The sequence below is a fragment of the Pinus tabuliformis genome, chromosome X, assembly GCF_031772625.1.
Source record: "Pinus tabuliformis cultivar Carrire ecotype Pingquan chromosome X, CPIR1, whole genome shotgun sequence".
Classification (NCBI taxonomy): Eukaryota; Viridiplantae; Streptophyta; class Pinopsida; order Pinales; family Pinaceae; genus Pinus; species Pinus tabuliformis.
The window spans coordinates 523983275-524001362 of record NC_142308.1 but is presented as its reverse complement, the minus strand read 5'-3'; the positions used below and the strand labels follow the sequence as shown (position 1 = coordinate 524001362).

General features: G+C 38.6%; 2 protein-coding genes across 6 annotated transcripts in view; one reads left to right on the top strand and one right to left on the bottom strand.

Annotated features, from left to right (window-relative positions):
- The window catches only part of LOC149140999 (uncharacterized), a 270261-nt gene that overhangs the window by 73449 nt on the left and 178724 nt on the right, over positions 1 to 18088 (top strand). The window lies entirely within an intron of this gene.
- LOC149141001 (uncharacterized) lies at positions 6922 to 16134 on the bottom strand. The gene is made up of 4 exons (XM_089448455.1): positions 15880 to 16134; positions 11794 to 12579; positions 11499 to 11670; positions 6922 to 7076 (listed from the first exon to the last, which is right to left on the bottom strand). The coding sequence occupies exons 1-4, from the start codon at positions 16132 to 16134 to the stop codon at positions 6922 to 6924; spliced, it is 1368 nt and encodes a 455-aa protein (XP_089304581.1).

Here is an 18088-nt window from a genome sequence, read left to right as displayed (position 1 = left end):
TACAGGAAGATTTTGTAGCACTACAGGATGTCCTGTAGTTGCTATAGGAAGATCCTGTAGCACTACAGGATGTCCTGAAATGCTACAGGAAAGGGGTCCCAATAGGAAAATCATCAGGCAGGCCTATTCTAGGTTGATTGGGGACCCTACACCTCATCAAACCACTCACCCATCATCCATGCATCCCTGGTCCAAGTCACCATACCCATATCTAGCTCTGTCTCCCTGAAAAAAACATAGAAAAATGTCCAAAACATAAAAAAATAAAGACCAGAGGACATGTCCTCCCTTGCCCCAACCATTCACTACTCCATCAAAGCCCTTCCATCATTCTCCAAACCCTACACCACTACCCAACCTCCCTCTGAGAAAAATCATTGAAAAAGGAAGAAAAGGCAGCTACAGGATTTCCCGTAGGAGTTATAGGATCTCCTGTAGCAGCCTGTGCCATTACTGCAACCAGTTTGAGCTTTCATTTTCTTCCCAACTAGAGAAAAGGGAAGCACCATCATCCCTGAATACCTTGTTTCTCCTAGCCAGAGCTCCACAGCAGCAAAGATATATCAAGCACTTGCACACATGGACCAACAAGCAGTCTCTATAAAAGCAAGAAGAAATACACAGGAAGAGAGCAAAGGAAAACTTCCCTGAGCAGCAACACAAAAGGCCAATCCTCCAACATGCATTGATCAACAAAAGGTAGGCACAGGTATGGCAACTCACCCAGCTCTTCCTTGAGTATGATATGATGGAAAATGTATAAATGTCGAAAAAGATCTTTTTATAAGCTGGAGGTGGCCAGTTAACTTGGCCACCCTTAGCTCATGATCAAAAGTGAACTTCCAGTCAGCATGCCACGTCAGAGTGTCAAATCAATGGGAATCAGTTAAAAAGGGGTCGATTTAGTTATGTGGGAGTGGGTGATAATTACGAGGAGCAAATGCATGATCACCAACGGTGGGCCAATGGTCCCAATTAGGAAATCTCATACCACTGCCAGCCAGCACAATGCTCCAAGCCTTGACCATAAATGGCATAAAAACCCAAACTTTCATGCACTTGTTGCTCATTTCGAAATCAAAGAGATAGGGACCAACTTGGGAAGCCATCAGAAAGCCAAACCCTTCTCTGGCCATTCTACAAGAAACAGAGCTACATGAAACTCAAAAACCTACAGGAAGTTACAAGAAGCACTGGAATCCCACAAGAAGTCTGCAAGGGGGTGCCTAGGATTAGATTGGTCATCAATTATCATATTCCCAAGCATCATAGTGAGAATTAAGTGGCCCATCTCTCCTTTGTTCATGCTTTGATAACTAAAAAAACTCTGCAATCTTCTAGTAGTTACAGTGAGCTTGAGAATTAAACATCATTTGGGGGCAATATATGGTTTTGTGTGGCTATAAGAAATGGTATAATTTGCAGTCATCCACTAAAAAGTTTAAGCTCTCAGCCACCCTGAAATCCATACTGAAGCTCACCTACAAAACCTCCTGCATTTAGCTATAACTAGAGAAGAGAAATGGGAGGGGGATTCAATAGAAGAGAACCCATAGATACATCAAGGATTCACCTTCATCCCCCTGTGGTAGATATCTTTAGGAGGCATCACTGGTTAGGCTTCTTTGAGTTGCTCAAGGGATACGATGATGATATAGCCTATGAGTTTTCCATGGCACTAAACCCTCAAGCAAGAACAAGTGCTACCACTATGGTGAGAGGGTTGTCCATTACAATCAACCCTGATGTGATCAGCAGAGTAACCACACTTCCTCTAGGGATACAATGGAGAAAAGAGGACAAGGCTAGCAACACTTTTGCTAAGAAAAACTTCTTCCTAAATGATGAACAACCAATTGAAGACAAAAATGGGGTCAGAAGGGAGAGCCTTCCCTATCCCTGGGATGAGGTGAGCTTCCACATCCTTAAGTACATTTCTTGTGAAGGGAGACTAAGTGTAGTCTATGGCTACCAATTCAGACTCCTCCATGAGTTGAGATTCAGAGACAGAGTACCCATAAACCAAAGGCTCAGTGTGCCTTATTTCCTTTTACAATCCATTATAGACATGAGTGAGAAGGTGAAAGAAGGGAAGCACCAATAGTTAGCACACCATGGTCTCATCAAGCTAATAGTGGAAGATGCCTTAAGCCAATTGAGAATTCTTGTTCTCTGGTCCACATTTAGGGACATGGACAGAGAAGCCTTCCTTGAAGCCTGAGCCCTTGAACATGGTGGGACCCCTACCTCTAGTGCTGAAGAGGAAGAAGAGGAAGAGGAAGGAGATGAAGAAGAAGTAGAAGAAAAAGAGGAAGCAGAGACAGACAAAACAGAGGAAGAAGAAAAGGAAGAAGAAGAAGGAGAAAAAGAAGAAGAGGAGTAGAAGGCAGAGACCAGCACTGAGAAAAATACTGCAGAAGGGGAGATATCTCCAAGATTGTCTCCTGAACCCATTGAAAAGGAGGCAGCTACTACCTTGGCTGCCTTGAGCACACCCATCAAGTCCAAGAGGAAAAGGTAGAGGCAGACTCCCCTCTATTTTAGAACAAGAAGAAGCACCAGGATCAAGTAGGGGAAGCCACAAACACCTACAAAAACTCCCATCATAATTGAAGAATCTCCAAACAAGCAAGAGGAGCTAGGTTCCTTGGGAATGAAGGTTGAGGAAGGCACATCACTGCAAGCAACCCCAAAGGCTACCATCACCTATGTCAGGAAGCCTGTCACCAGGTCAACATCATCTAAGCAAACCAAGGCACCTGTGACCCTCCAACAGAAAGGAAAGGGCCTGCTACAAGATCCCCAAACAGTGCTACAAGAAACATTGTCAGTGCTACAGGAAAGACAGAAAGAGCTACAAGAAGGACAACAGGGGCAGAAAGAAGGCAAGGCAGCAACCCCTCATGTACAACAACTAGCTGTATTCAAGCCACTAATTGTAATTAATGCATAGAAAATCATGCCATTCACAACCCTTTTCCCTCAAAATCTATGATGTTTGTCCTGCAAGTTTTCTTCGAAATTCATACAGGATCATCCTTGATTCTATGGTGTGGCAGCGTTGAAATTCGTGCTGCTAATCTCAAAATTTTGATCTGATGTTTTCCTAGAAATTCGGGATTCCATAAATTTCGGGTTATGATACCTCCCCGAAATTCTCGCTGCCCCTGTAATTTTGGGCCTCCACAAATTTTGCACTAGTCTCCTTGAAATGTGTACCAGGTTTCCAGCTTAGAAACTCAAGCTGTGAGAAGACTCTCCTTGCTCCTATGATATGGAATCTCCCCAAACTGTTGTAGGTTTCTCTCCTCGGCAAATGGCTGTCACAACCTCAAAATCTTCTCCTCCTTGCTCTTCTGATTCCAACTTGCATATGAAGAATAAGAGCCTCCTCTCGTAGAAGTTATCTCAACCTCCTCTAGAAGCTATCTCAACCTCCTTTTCTCTTCTGCTCTTCTCCAACCCTACATTTGAAGAATGAATGCTCTCCTTTGCCTTTTCTCCCTTTTTAGTCTTCTCTAATGAAGTGAAGCCTTAACCCTATGATCAAGGGCTGAGATTAGATCTCAGCTCTCCTTGATCAAGGGTGGAGATCTAATCTCCCATTGACCCCTTTTTCATGTCTCCCCCTTCATTAATGACTTCCCTAGCCACTTTAATGTTGTTTTTGTACCTTGTACCGTTTTTGACATAAAGTCACTTTTAAACATAAAGTAACCTTAATAATATAAATTACCATGTACTTTTGAGCCCCATAAGTGACTTTAAGACACATGACATTAATACTCCATAAGGTCACCTCACATGACTTTAATAACTCATAAAGTCACTTACTAAAAAGTTTTCTCATGTGTTTTCCTAGGCCAAAGGCAAAAAGCACTAGGAAACACCTCCTTGGTACCCTTTTTCTCAACACTCTCTCTTACCGAGAAAGGTGTTTCTCACTACTCAAGAAGTCAGTGATCCTCCCGATCTTTGTGCACCTCCTAGAGATCTTGAACCCGTAGTGCGCTCTCCTCCTCAGGAGCTTGTTGCTCTACACTAGTGGCTAGAATCACCACTAAAGCAAACAATGTATTAAACTTGGTAGAAAACTCATTGACCTCGGCTGATGCTATAATGCCCTTCTTCTTCTCCTCCTTGTTGTTACACTGAAAGGCATAGTGATCCATTTTCTTACACGCAAAGCATCTCACTTTTCTCATGCCCTTCTCAAACTCCTGTTCTCCTTCTGTTGCTTGGCCCCACTAGAAGACCCCTTTTTGGCCTTCTTCTTGCCTTTGGCTGTGAGGGCAACATTCTCCTCCTTACCCCACCATGCTGGCTGCCACTCTTGGCACTCCTCCTGGATGAAATCATCCCACATCCTGCTTCAATCAGGAAAATGTTCTCTAGTAATAATTCCATTATGAATCCATTCCACTACTTGGAAAAACCATCTAATACATTTCTGACCAACTGGTCCTTATGGATGATCACTACCATTGCAGCCTCACGTGTTGTCACACAGAATGTCTAGGCACTGCGACAACGACTTAGATCGGGGGTTGTTACATTGATCCCCAGTCACTTCATTTGAGTTGTCTCCCAATAGCAAACTAAGGGGGGTAGACCCTATGGAAATGGAAAAAGGAAAAATTAGTTGGGAACCAACCAACCTGGGAGACACAGCTAAGCAACCAATACTTGTTTTAGATTGCAAAAGATTTTAAGGATTCAAACTGAATTGAATAAAGTGATACCAGTGCCTTTTGGAGTCAACTATCTTGCGAATAAAATAAGGTTCAAGTAAAGGATGAGAAACCGCTGTTGAAAAGACTCGACTGTTTCATATGCAAATGCAAAACTTAAAACTATGTGAAATGTAGGGACTTGGTTAATTTTAGTTAAATGAGGGCCTAAAATTATTTTTGAAATATGTCTTAAATGTCACTTAAGGCTCATAAATGTGGTGATCTAAATGTGAAAGCAGGTACTTATACCAACACTGCAAAATTTAAAATCTGAACAAATAATCACTGAAATGCACAATGGACTGAAATGTAAAATGTTGGAATAAAACACTTTTAAATTCAAAAATTCATTTGTATGAAATACTCAATCAAGATCATTAGATGCATAAGTAAAACTAGATTAATCCTACTTGCATAAGCATGTAAAAACAAATAAACTTCAGAAATTAAACTAAATGTTTTAAACTCAAATCACATTAATGAAATATCAGTCTAGTAATCTGCGTTTACATCAAATATTAAAACCAACCATATATTCTAAAACAACAGTCCTTTAACCATGCAATATTCAAAAATTTATATGTATAACAATATAAAATTTTAAATGACAAACTAATAACTACAAATCATAAAATCTCTGAGTTTAATTCTTTCTGATTTATTGATGTATTTGATCTAAAAACTCTGAAATAAACCACTGAACAATAGTAAAACAATTTTCAGAAATTTGTTTGCAAATGTTACCGAAGCTAACTTCTATTTCTGCAATTATACAACAAAAAATGTAAATTAAATATGCTGCTAAATTCAGAAAATTTCTGAGTTTAATTCTTTCTGATCTATTGATATATTTGATCTAAAAACTCAGAAATAAACTACCGAACAATAGTAAAACAACTTTCAGAAATTTGTTTGTAAAAGTTATTGAAGCTAACATATATTTCTACAATTTTTTTTTCTTCGTAAATACTAATTCTATTAAAAAAGGTGAAAAAATATATACAATGAGGTCAAGACCTCAGAGGAGGCCGAGGCCATTCCTCAACCAGAAACTCAGGGACATTACAGTTCAGGCCTTCAACCAGATTTACAGTACAGACTTCAAAATTTTGACTTTGGACCCTGACATACTGAAAAATTTTACCAGGACTACAATCGTCATGCCCTTCACTGACCAAAAAAACAAAGGAGCAACTAGCATAGCCATTTTTAAGACAAAAAGTAGAACCTGTATTGGCTGTTGTCACTGCCTGTAGCATGAGAATGAACCAGACATAGACATCTAACTTCAGAATCAAAGACACAAAACCAAAATTGCATAGCATATAGGCGAGAAGGCCACCCGGCAGAGAGGAGACATGATTAATCTGCATGTTTTGGTGAAGCTGGCGTATCCTCATTCACCTGGCTAGTAGAAGCTGCCCAGGTCACGAAACCGTCTTCAGACAGTGTCGGCGCATCTCCATCAGGATTAGTAACCAGATGTAAAATACTAACTGCTCTTTGAGATGGCCCGCAAACTAAAGCATCATTCTGAGTTGGATCAGGTTGCTGAGGCGCTTCCGAAATAGGGGCATCCTCTCGCATGTGATCCGCATGGAACACAGTCCCTGTCAAGTCCCCTAGCAGAACACTATCATCCTGAGAGTGTGAGGAGATGGATGGAGTCGAACTGAGCTGGTTGCTCTCCTCCTCCGAGACAAATATGGTAAAATTTACTGTCACCACAGGCCTGTTGAGCCGACTTTGGAACGTAAACCTGGAGGTCTGGTATGAATTATTCGGGATAAGCCTATCTTGATCCAGAGGCGGAGATGAAGGAGGAGCTAAGGCAATGGGAGCAACATTCTGAGGAGCAGGTCGAGAAGGGCGACCTCTGTTCCCTGAATGGCTTCCTCGACGTGGGATTCCTCGGCTGCGAGGCATGATCAAAGAGGCAAAAGAGCTGGGAGATCGATTGAGACAAAGCAGACCAGAAATAGTAAGAGCGCTGAAAAATTCAGGGCGTTTCCAGAGCCAAGCTAACATCCAGACACGAAAGACCAGACAGGGGATCTGAAGCGGCTTTGCTTCATAATAAAAAGAGTCATTAACTGCGACAGGGGCGTTGAGCGGATCCATGCCAATGAGCCAACTTGTGTGCAGTGCAGCCATGCTTGCATTAATTTCAAACCAAATTCGAGACTGCTCAGAATTTATTTCCTCTGCCCTGAACTTGATACGCCATCCTACGACGCGTACCTTGCATACCATCCGCCTGCCATTCGGCAGGCCAGATGTCTGTATAGCGTAGTCTATCATTGATTGCTATTAGAGTCACCCGCATCCGGGTAACATATATTTCTACAATTATACAATAGTAAAAATGTAAATTAAATCTGCTGCTAATTTCAGAAAATTTTTGAGTTTAATTCTTTTTGATCTAAAAACTTAGAAGTAAACTACCGAACAACAATAAAACAATTTTCATAATTTTTTTCCAAAGTCACTGAAGCTAACTTCTATTTTTGCAATTATACAACAGTAAAAATGTAAATTAAACCTGCTGCTAAATTCAGAAAATTTCTGAGTTTAATTCTTTCTAATCTATTGATGTATTTGATCTAAAAACTCAGAAATAAACTACTAAACATCAGTAAAACAATTTTAAGAAATTTGTTTGCAAAAGTTACTAAAACTAATTTCTATTTCTGCAATTATACATCAGTAAAAATATAAATTAACTCTATTGCTAAATTAAAAAAAAATTCCGAGTTTAATTCTTTTTGATCTATTGATATATTCGATCTAAAAACTCAGAAATAAACTATTGAACAACAATAAAACAGTTTTCAGAAATTTGTTTGCAAAAAATACTGAAACTAACTTCTATTTCTGCAATTATATAGCAGTAAAAATGTAAATTAAATCTGTTGCTAAATTCAGAAAATTTATGAGTTTAATTCTTTCTGATCTATTGATGTATTTGATCTAAAAACTCAGAAATAAACTACCGAAAAATAGTAAAACAATTTTCAGAAATTTGTTTGCAAAAGTTACTGAAGCTAACTTCTATTTTTGTAATTATACAATAGTAAAAATGTAAATTAAATCTGATGCTAAACTCCAGTTAATTGCAAATCTATGCCAATATTAATCTTGTTTTCAAAATGGAATGAGGAAAGGTTAGAGGGTGTGAATCAGTCAGCTCTTAGGGGCTTGAAGCCACTTGGAGTTACGCTTCCCGAATCACTGGAGATCCTCCAATTCCAAATGCCAAACTTTAGAATTTTTTTTATTTAAAAAATTTGTTTAAAAAAATTTAAAGGGATTTTTTTTTAGAAAAAAAAATTAGGAACAAATTTGTTGGTGAGGAGGGAAGGCTTGGTGGAAGCTGTAAGGCTGGAGGGATAAGGAGGAGGGGCTTCCGTCAAGGAGGGAGGCTGAAAATGAGAGGTGGGCCTCACGGCCCTAAAAAAAATTGCCCATGATTCTTTTGAAATTTCTCTGCAACCTGCAAATAAAATGGAGATGCCTTCCGGGGCTTGAATCTCTCTCCGGAATCCACAAAAATCACCTGCAATCTTTAGAAGTTGTTCCTGCACAAACAAAAGATAAAAACCCAAAACATGTATATGCGAAAATATGAAATACCCAAAATCCCAATGAATTAGAAATTTGCTATTTACAAATCTACAATAATATTGTACAGATCTAGCAGATCTGCAAATCAAAACTCTTTAGTAACCAGATTTAAACAAATTTTGCACAATATTTAGAAATAAATTTGAATTTTAAAGAGACAAGCCCAAGAAAAACCCTGCCAGTAAAATATTCTATAAAGTGACTTTTGAAATTAAAAAGACAGTGGGCTCTTTTAGATTCCGCAAACTGAGAGTCAGTTGGTTCAGCTGAGGACTTCTCCAAACGCCCAAATCCTGAATGATAACTTCTGCACACTTAGATCTGATTGTTAAATTAATAGAGGATTAAAAATGTTCATAAAATCATCAAGAAATAGAGATACCTGCTACTTCTATCAAATCAAAATGATATTCTAAAAACCGAGAAATCTGTGCAAGATACCTGTACACAGAATCCTCAAAGGCTATTAACCAACAAATGAAAATAAAAACAACAAAGTATTAAGAACAATATTATCACATAAATCTAAAAGAGGAACACTATGATCTAAAACCCCAAAGTCTTTCTGTTTTATTAACCAGAAAAAAGTTACTAGAGTTTTTTAAGAGCAAGTATACAATTGAAAAATTAGATCCAAATAATGGAGAGACACCTCTAATTTATAGAAAAATTCTCTAACGGCTAGTTGGCTTGATACCCGTCAAAACAATCTTAACCGTTGATGAAGATGAAATGATATTTTAATCATCACCGTTGAAATAAAGTTACTTTTTGAAGAAATTCGAATTTCACTTTTAATTTCCTTTTAATTAATTCAAAAATGGTTATTTTGAGTTAATTGCCGCAAAAAGTTGACTTTGACTTAACTACTATGGCCTAAAGGTTCAAAATATTTTAAAATTTTCAATATTCCCTTGCTTGGAGACCTCCAAAAATTAATAACTTTAAGACCCACAAATTTTAAATGTTGGAGAATTTAATTTTTCCTACGACTTCGATTAATTAAGTTTCCGAGTTTAGTGTTTTAAATTATTTTATCCAGAAATTTAATTAATTGATTCATGAGGAAATTATTAATTTTTTCAACCCTCTAATATTTAGCCATGGTGTTTAACTATGAGGGACCGTGCACTAAATATTTTTTTATATTAAATATTACATTTCTAACCCATGAAGGGAGAACAACCATTTGTTATAGACCCTCAATAATTACCCATTTCTGCGACACAAAATATGATCTAGTAGACTAAGTGACTTGTAATAAAATAATCTAACCAAATAGTTAGAATTATTCCCAAATTACTTTTACAGAGACTCGCTAAATAACACTAGGACTCATTTAAAATCCCGATGACAAAATCCACCCTAGCTTTGGGGTGAGGCTGGAGGGAAGAACTCCGCTAAACCTCTGTGTTTAGAAATACACATGAATTGGTGAGACTAAAAACCTCCTAAGATAGAAATCATCATTAGAAAAATAAATCTACCTAGGTTGTTACATACATTTTTCTTACTAGGATTATTTACATTACAAAATGTAGAATGGGTTTACAAAACTCCAGTGTACATATAGCTGATAATGATGAATCTGTGGATCATCCGAGTGGTCAGACATGATGGAAATCCATGAGCGAAAAAATGTACAGCTATGGGGTAGTTGACATGGAGTGGTCAACATCATGCAACACCATTTTCCTGTTCTCATTGTTGCTCTGGTAAAGATTTATTAGGGAGTCCCATATCTCATAGGCATATTTCTTCGCTGATACATGAGGTATAATGTGATCTCTGATAACACCTAGAAGGATCCTCTTAGCCTTCACATTCCACTTGTTGAAGTCTAACAACTGAACTAGATTAGTGGGAGGCTATACTGTACTCTCTACAATATTCCACACCTCAACTTCCTCAAGCAGTAAGATTATCCCCTCCTTCCACGGGCCAAAATTTTCAGCCCTACTGAACCTATCTTCCATCCTCAAACCAATAGCCCTCTAACCCTCTCAACATTTCAATGGCCGGTTTTCTTCCAACACCAACTATTTCTCTAGATCTTTGAAACGTATAGTCGCTTAATGTATTTGTGAACTGCATGCTTTTTAATCTTTTGTTCTGCAACATAACACTTCCTTCGACAATGTTCCTATTGACACATGAAACTTCAATCTCATCCGAATCATCTTGGCTTTGGACTGCATCAACTCGAACACTTTTTCTAATATGTTACAACATATGACCAAAAAAATGTTACAACATATGGTTGTAAGTGACCTGGTGACTTGGAATGCTATCTCTCTCATGTTTTTATAGATCAATTTTATTTGAATTTCTTGGGCATAGGATGTTTGCTTGACTCAATTTGCCCTGCTTTTTGTGAATCAATTGCACATTGTCTTTATAATTATGAAATTGGATAATAAAAGAAATTATTTTATTCATACTATCTCTTTTAGTTCTTTGATGTGTCAATCCCCCGCTAGTTATTGCACCATCAGAAAGAGAAGGATCGAAACCCAGTTTCCTCATCTTTTCCAATGTCATCAATGCATGTATTGAAGAATTATTGATAAGTACCAATGTTGCACGAAGCGGGAGCGAAGCGGAAGCGGAAGCGGGAGCGCGGAAGCGTCATTTTCCAAAAATCTAGGAAGCGAAGCGTCCGCGGAAGCGTCTGCTATATATATATATTTTTTTGCATTTATACTCAAAACAAACATCCCAAATACCAAATTAATTGTAGAAGACATGAAAACATGCATATTTTTGCATAAATCAAGATAGATATGGCATCCATGATTCCATTGTAGTTACTAGTATGTACAACAATCATCTATATTCTAGCTATTACAAACATACATCAAATTTTTAAGCATATTATAAAACATAAAACATTTAAGCATATTATAAAACATAAAACATAGAGCATATTATGATTTATCTAGCAAGTGAGCAACTGTCAACATTTGTCATGTCCAAAATTCAAATAATAATGTTTACAAAATATGTCACTTGGTCACTGCGAAGCCAAAAAGGTTCAAAATTCAAATTCACAAGTCTACAAGTCTAATGAGTAATCTATGACAAAAGTAGTAGATTGTGAATATATCTACTAATCTCTCCTCCTTCCACCACGAATAGAACCTGATGGCGGGCCTCCACGTGGTGGCAATGAAGAAGATGGTCCCTGTGTAAGTCGTGGCACTGAAACTGATGAAGAAGAACCCCCTGTTGTTGGTGTTGAACCATGGAACCTAGGAACCAAGGGACCAGATGGGGGTGGGGGTGGTGGCATATCAACACGGTCATCATCATCCTAGAATCGCTCAAAAAATTCATGCAAAAAAAAAAAACACTAGTTAACAAAAAAATTAAAAACATGAATTAGAGAAATGCTTTATAAGGGAAAATTGGAAAATTCATACCACAATGGACATACCTGGATAAGAGCATCCTCTAATTGCTCTAGTCGCAACACTCCATCCTCCAAATTGGGCTCCTCTGGATTCTTGTCCCAAATCAACAAGTCTTTATTAGACTTTGCATCTTCACAGTAATGGGACAACAATCGCAAGTTGTAATGAACATAAACCAAGCTCTCTGCCCGGTCTAAATTCAACCTGTTCCTTTTAACACTGTGGATGAAAGAATAAGAGCTCCAACACCTCTCTGCAGAAGAAGTGTTTACCACCTGTGATAGCACCCGCAATGCCAAACTCTGTAGAAGTGGAGTACCCCCTCCATGCATGTTCCACCACTCAAGAGCAGAAAAAGTCTCTCGATCTTGAATTGCATGCATGCTCCCAAATGGACCAGTGTTGAGCGTATAGTTGCTCACCTGTCTCCGTACCAATGCAGCCTCCTCCTCATCAGGGATTAATTTACTCAATGCAGCCATATATTTTTCGTGAACCTCTCTATCTTGGTGTGGTTTTTTCCTGCTTCCCCCCCCAGGTGCTGGTGTTGAAAGCCATGATGGATGATAGTATTTAGGTGTCAAAACATATGCTAATGCATGCAATGGAATATTTAGCATTTCCCATCGGTTTTGCACCTCTACACGAATATAATTGTACAAGGTGGTATCTCTAGGCTCAACAATGTCTTTAATCTGCCCCAACATGCTATCCATTTGCTCATACACCTCCCCAATTACTGGTCGATCTGAATCTGCAAACTTGATCATGTAATAAATTGGTTTGGTGAATTGCAAAACATATTTAACCTGTGACCAAAAGTAACTGTCAAGAACAGTGTCCTTGACTGCATTAGCACCATCTGTGTCAGTGTTAATTTCATCCCATGTTTCAGCACACACCAGATTAGTTAAAGCTTGTCTCACCCTCACTAGCCGCCTAAAGGTGAGGTAATAACTAGCAAATCTTGTCTTTGCAATTTTAAGCAATTGCAACTTGGAGTAAGTGCCATAGAAGTAGTTTACCCTTGTATGCCCTGTGATGAATTTAATGAGCTGCTTCCCTTTCCTGTAAACCTCAGCAATCCACCCACAATCTTTGTGTTTCACAATATCATGCATCAAAAGGTTCAATGTGTGAACCAGGCACCCAGACCAAAAGATGTGTGGATGAGTACGCTCAATAATTTTTCCTGCTGCCTTACAATTTGCTGCATTATCTGTGATCACTTGAACCACATTATTCGGACCAACATCTTTGATTGATTTCAATAGGAGATCTGCAATGTTTTGTGCAGTTGCACTGATGGAGGAGGAGTCATGACATGCAATAAATACTGCACCACTAGAAGAAACACCAAGAACATTTATCAAATGTTGGTTTCTAATATTTGTCCACCCATCTGATACAATGGATACCCCAGAATCCACCCACTCATGTGTAAAACGTGTCAAAGCTCTTTGAACCTTAGCTTTTTCTCTTTCTAATAACACTGTTCTAGCTTTCTCATAGTTGGGGGCCTTGTATCCTTTTGGGGCTTCATTGATGGCCTTTACCATGTCATGCCAATAGGGAGAGCGAAGCACATTGAATGGTACACCGCAAGCACAAAGAAAACGGACTATCTTTCCATCCACATCATCCCTCCCAGCAACATTAAGGAAATCCCCTATTGTTCTTCTACCTCCAGAGGTTGCAGAAGTACCATGAGGAGATGGGCAACTACCAAATTTAGAGGTTGCACTTGATTCAGAATGAGTTTTTTGTTTCTTGTTTTTTTTTTGTGCAGCCATCTCTATTTGGATGTATTTTCTTCTTTCTTCAGTTGAAATGTTTGGGCAAATTTGTACCCCCACAGAACCCTTTTTTTCATCACTGTCCAGCACCCCACAAAGATGCCTCCTCAGACGAGTATATGAACCCGTATATGGTTTTCCTCCATGACAACCATGAGGGCACACAAATTTGTAAGATCCACCACCCTTTCCCCCATCAAGTTTGGTCACATAGTTCCACAAGGGTGTTGATGTACCTTTCCCATCTTGTGCTTCAGTGTCCCCTTCAAGTTCATCCCCTTCCTCTTCAAACCCTTCCTCCTCATCATACATTGGGTCACTACTATTAGGACCAAGTTCATCCCCTTCCTCTTCCCCTCTATTCCTCACCCTTGCCATCATTAAAACCAAGAGTGGAATGATACATAGAAGCCAAAAGAACACCATCTTGGAATATGGATATAAGTGGTGGACAACCTGTAAATAAAGGAGCAAGTAGAAAAAATGGGAAAGAGTAGGAGAGGGAGGAGAAAAATACAATTTTTTTTTCAAAAAAACAAGGGAGTTTGGGGTTTGAACTTACCTCTTTAGCTCTTGTAGATGAAGTCCTCCAAGCTCTTGCTCCAAGCTCCTCCTCCTTCTCCTAGCTCCTCCTTCTTCACTCCTCCAAGCTCTCCTCTCTTCTCCTCTCCTTTCCTCTCTTCTCTTCTCCTCTCCTCTCTTCTCTTCTCCAACTCTCATAAACTCAAAGTGAGAAAATGAGGAATGAATGGGAGCTTTATGCTTTTCATTCCTCACCTAAACTCACCCTAAACTCACCCTAACCCACCCCCTCATTGCAAGTTAAGTTAACTTTTAAAAAAAATTAAAAAAAATTGAAGTTTCATTCCTTGCCCGTGCGGATTTTTCCGGAAGCGCTCCGAAGCGCTCGTGAAGCGTGCGCTTCCGGGCCCGAAGCGTGGCGCTTCCGGAGGCCCGAAGCGCCCTCCGAAGCGCGCTTCGGGGGCAACGCTTCCTAAAAACCAGGAATCGTTCAAAAAACTAGGAATCACGCTTCGGCTGGCGCTTCCGGAACGCTTCCGTACGGGACGCGATTCCGGCCTAGGATCCGAGGGGGGGGGGCGCTTCCTGCAACTATGATAAGTACTATCTTTATGCCAGTTTGCGCTAACTGTTTCAAAGTCGCAATAACTCCTCTATAAGGTCTCTGCCCATTTTGGAGGACTCCAAAATGATCTAAAAGCCACGCCTTGTGTTATAGTTGAATTCCAATGCAATCGCTATTTATGTAAGAATCAGAGCTCAACAAAGCCCTTGCTCAATTTTGACAGAAATTAAAAGCCATGTTTTCTTTGCTCATAATGAAATTTAAACAGATTCACATCTATGCTTATGACCAGATGAAGATAATGAAAGTTAATAATTAGATGAATCTAGCTCTGTGAGCCTGACCAAATAATTTGAATATTCCTAGATATCAATTTCCACTACTGATACCAAGATAATGGGTTTTAATTTTTAGGATAGGTGAGAAGTAGCTTTCTTCAAAGGAGTTGTCATGGAAAGCAAATATGCTAGCTTGAGAATCACTCTTGCTACTAAATCTTCTGATCCTGTACACGATCCCTTGCTTCATGTCCAACATCTCTACAAACACATCCATGCTACTTAGTGCAAAATACATGAACTGTAGACTCATATACTTGGCTTTCATATCTTCAAGGAACAATGTTGGGGTTACTCTCCCCCTGAGATGTTTCACATTACATGATTACTACTCTGATAAAAACATTGACTGGATTATGCTTTACTCATGGGTGCCTTCATTTCCTTGAGCAACTCCCCTTGAGGCCATGCTTACTTCAATTTGTCATTGAAGTCACATGTTTCTTTTTCTTTCTTTTCCAAACTTTAGTGGGTTGTCTTATGCTCTGTGCGTTTCCTTCTGGCTTAATGTTAGGTCTGCTTTGAGTGACCTGATTCTTCTGTCTGGATTTCTTTAAGGTACAGGGCAACTTGCAATCTTTGACTATGTGGTCAAGATTGTCACATTTATGGCATCTTGTGTGACCGAGAAATGAAGGAAAGTGTTTGTATCTCCTTTTGCTATTATCCTCATATGAATTTCCTAGTGCACTCATATTCTTCTTTGCATACAGTTTGAAATCAATAGCCTTATGGCCAAAAGCATTACATGAGAAACAATAGCCATAGAAATCATTTGTCTCCCTGATAGTAGATGTTCTTGTAGGGAAAGGTCTTCTTTGTTTGTTTGCTTGAGAGAACTTCATTTCTGCTGCATCTTCGATTGATGAACCTTGATTTTATTTCTACATGTCCAAGTTTAGGGAAATTGAAGCACTTGACATCTTTGGGAGCAGATGGCCTTTTTGCAAATGACACTTTCTTTGACTCATTCTTTTGTTGATAGTTCTGTTGCTTGTTCTTGTTTGCTTCTTTGCTAATCATGCTGCTGCTAACTTCTCCTACTGGCATTTTTTGTGCTGCTATATTAACTTCAGTGGCTGCCTTTGAGCTACTTCTCTTTTCTGAATTCTTTCTCATGGAGATAACCTCCTCTTTTAACATTTCATATCATTTTCTCTTTTCATCTATCTCATTTCTTGCTGAAATGACCTCAACTTCTAATCTTTTACGCTGTTCTTCTCTTTCCTTTAGCAGACTGCTGATCACCTTTTCAGTTCTCCTTGCTTTTTCCAACTGTGTCCTCAGACTAATAATTTCTTCCTTGTACTCATGCTATTTTTCATCGCATATTTGCAATAACTTCTTTTGATCTCTATTTTCATTTGCAAGTTTTTCTATTTTAATCAAAGTCGAGTCTAACTTAACTTGGTTTTCATTTGTCTTTTCCTCATGAGAATTAGGTACATTTACACTAGCAGGACAAGTCTCATTCAACTGAATAGTTTCTTTCTGAGAGCCTTTTTTCCTCTTCTTCCTTTTCTTCTCTTTTTCTACACTGCTGCTACAAGTTTCTCTTTCATGCATGACTTGCAACCTATCCCATATTTCTTTTGCAGATTTTAGATCTATTATCATCTGAAGATCCAGATTTTGAAGATTGTTATAAATTGCACATTTAGCCTGAGCATTCCACTGTTGTTCTTGTGTTGAGGGGGAATCTTTACTATATCCATCACATACTAACTTCCATACATCAGATCCATAAGCTATCAATTCTGTTTTTACCTTCTCTCTCCATTCATGAAAGTTTCTAGTACTAAGTATAGGTACACTTTGACAATCCATGATTCAATCAGATCTACCTTCTAGCTGTTAAGTTGATACAAAAGGAACCAACTTTAATACCAATTGTTGGAAACTTGACTATACTGAGAGGGGGGGTGAATCAGTATAGTGCATTCATGGACATCAATTTACAAATTAACTTTTTTTTAAATGATTATCTAAACACTTAAACGACCAACAATACATCATATGAACAACAGATTTAACATACAAACAAGATAAAAATAATCACACAAAAGCAACACATGTGGACACTAGATATAAGTGGAAACCCATAAAGGGAGAAAACCATGAATTTTGTTGTTGTTGTGATGCAAAGGCAAGCTCCTACTTCCTCTATTACATTAGATTTTGGAGGCTCCAATCTCTCTGCTATTTTGCAAACTACAACTTGCTGGGAAGCTCCTACTTGCTCTTTTACATCAATTTTCTGCAGGCTACAACGTACAGGTGACTCCTACCTCAATTTGTTCTGCAAGCTACAACTTGCTTGGAATCTCCTACTTCCACTTCAACAGGCTCCAACCTGCTCTTTTTCAGGTTACTACCTGAAAGGAGACCACAATTCCTTGATACATAAAAGAAACAATGTGTCGGTTTACCTTGTCTTTATTTCTGCATACCTCCATCTCTTTCTCTCTGCCTTTTCTTACTCAAATCAGCCTTTTCTTTCTCAAATCAGCTTCACATATGCTCTTCTTCCTCTGTCTCTTTGCAAACACAACAATACATACTCAACTTTAAGACACACTAGCAACGGTATATAAAACCTTTGCCATCAATGACAATTTTGCCAACAAGGTGATTACTATCTCAAAATATCACAAGGTGTATCATTGATTTTGTATACATTATGATATTCAATTATATCAAACTTTCTCTCTCTCTCTCTCTCTCTCTACCATTATTGTCTGTATGTGCATAATTTAATAACAAGTGCTTCAATTTGTTGCTAGACCACAGCCCAACAACAAACAAATCCGAACATTTACTTCACTAAATGAGAACTTTGGAGGGTTATCTCATTGCCACAAACCATGAGGGAAATCTGCAATTTTATATAGCAGACATAATTCTATTAATCTCCTAAGTTGGGATACCTTGTAATTTGCATCTTACCAATCCAGATAGCCTCAGACTTGGTGGGTTGAAGGCCCCTGTTATGATGTGGTCATCTATGCAAGATTTTGCTTTTCCTTTATTTTTCATTATTGTTGTCTCAATTTCAAGTTCTTCAACATGTTGCAAAATAGTTTGGATATTATAGAAA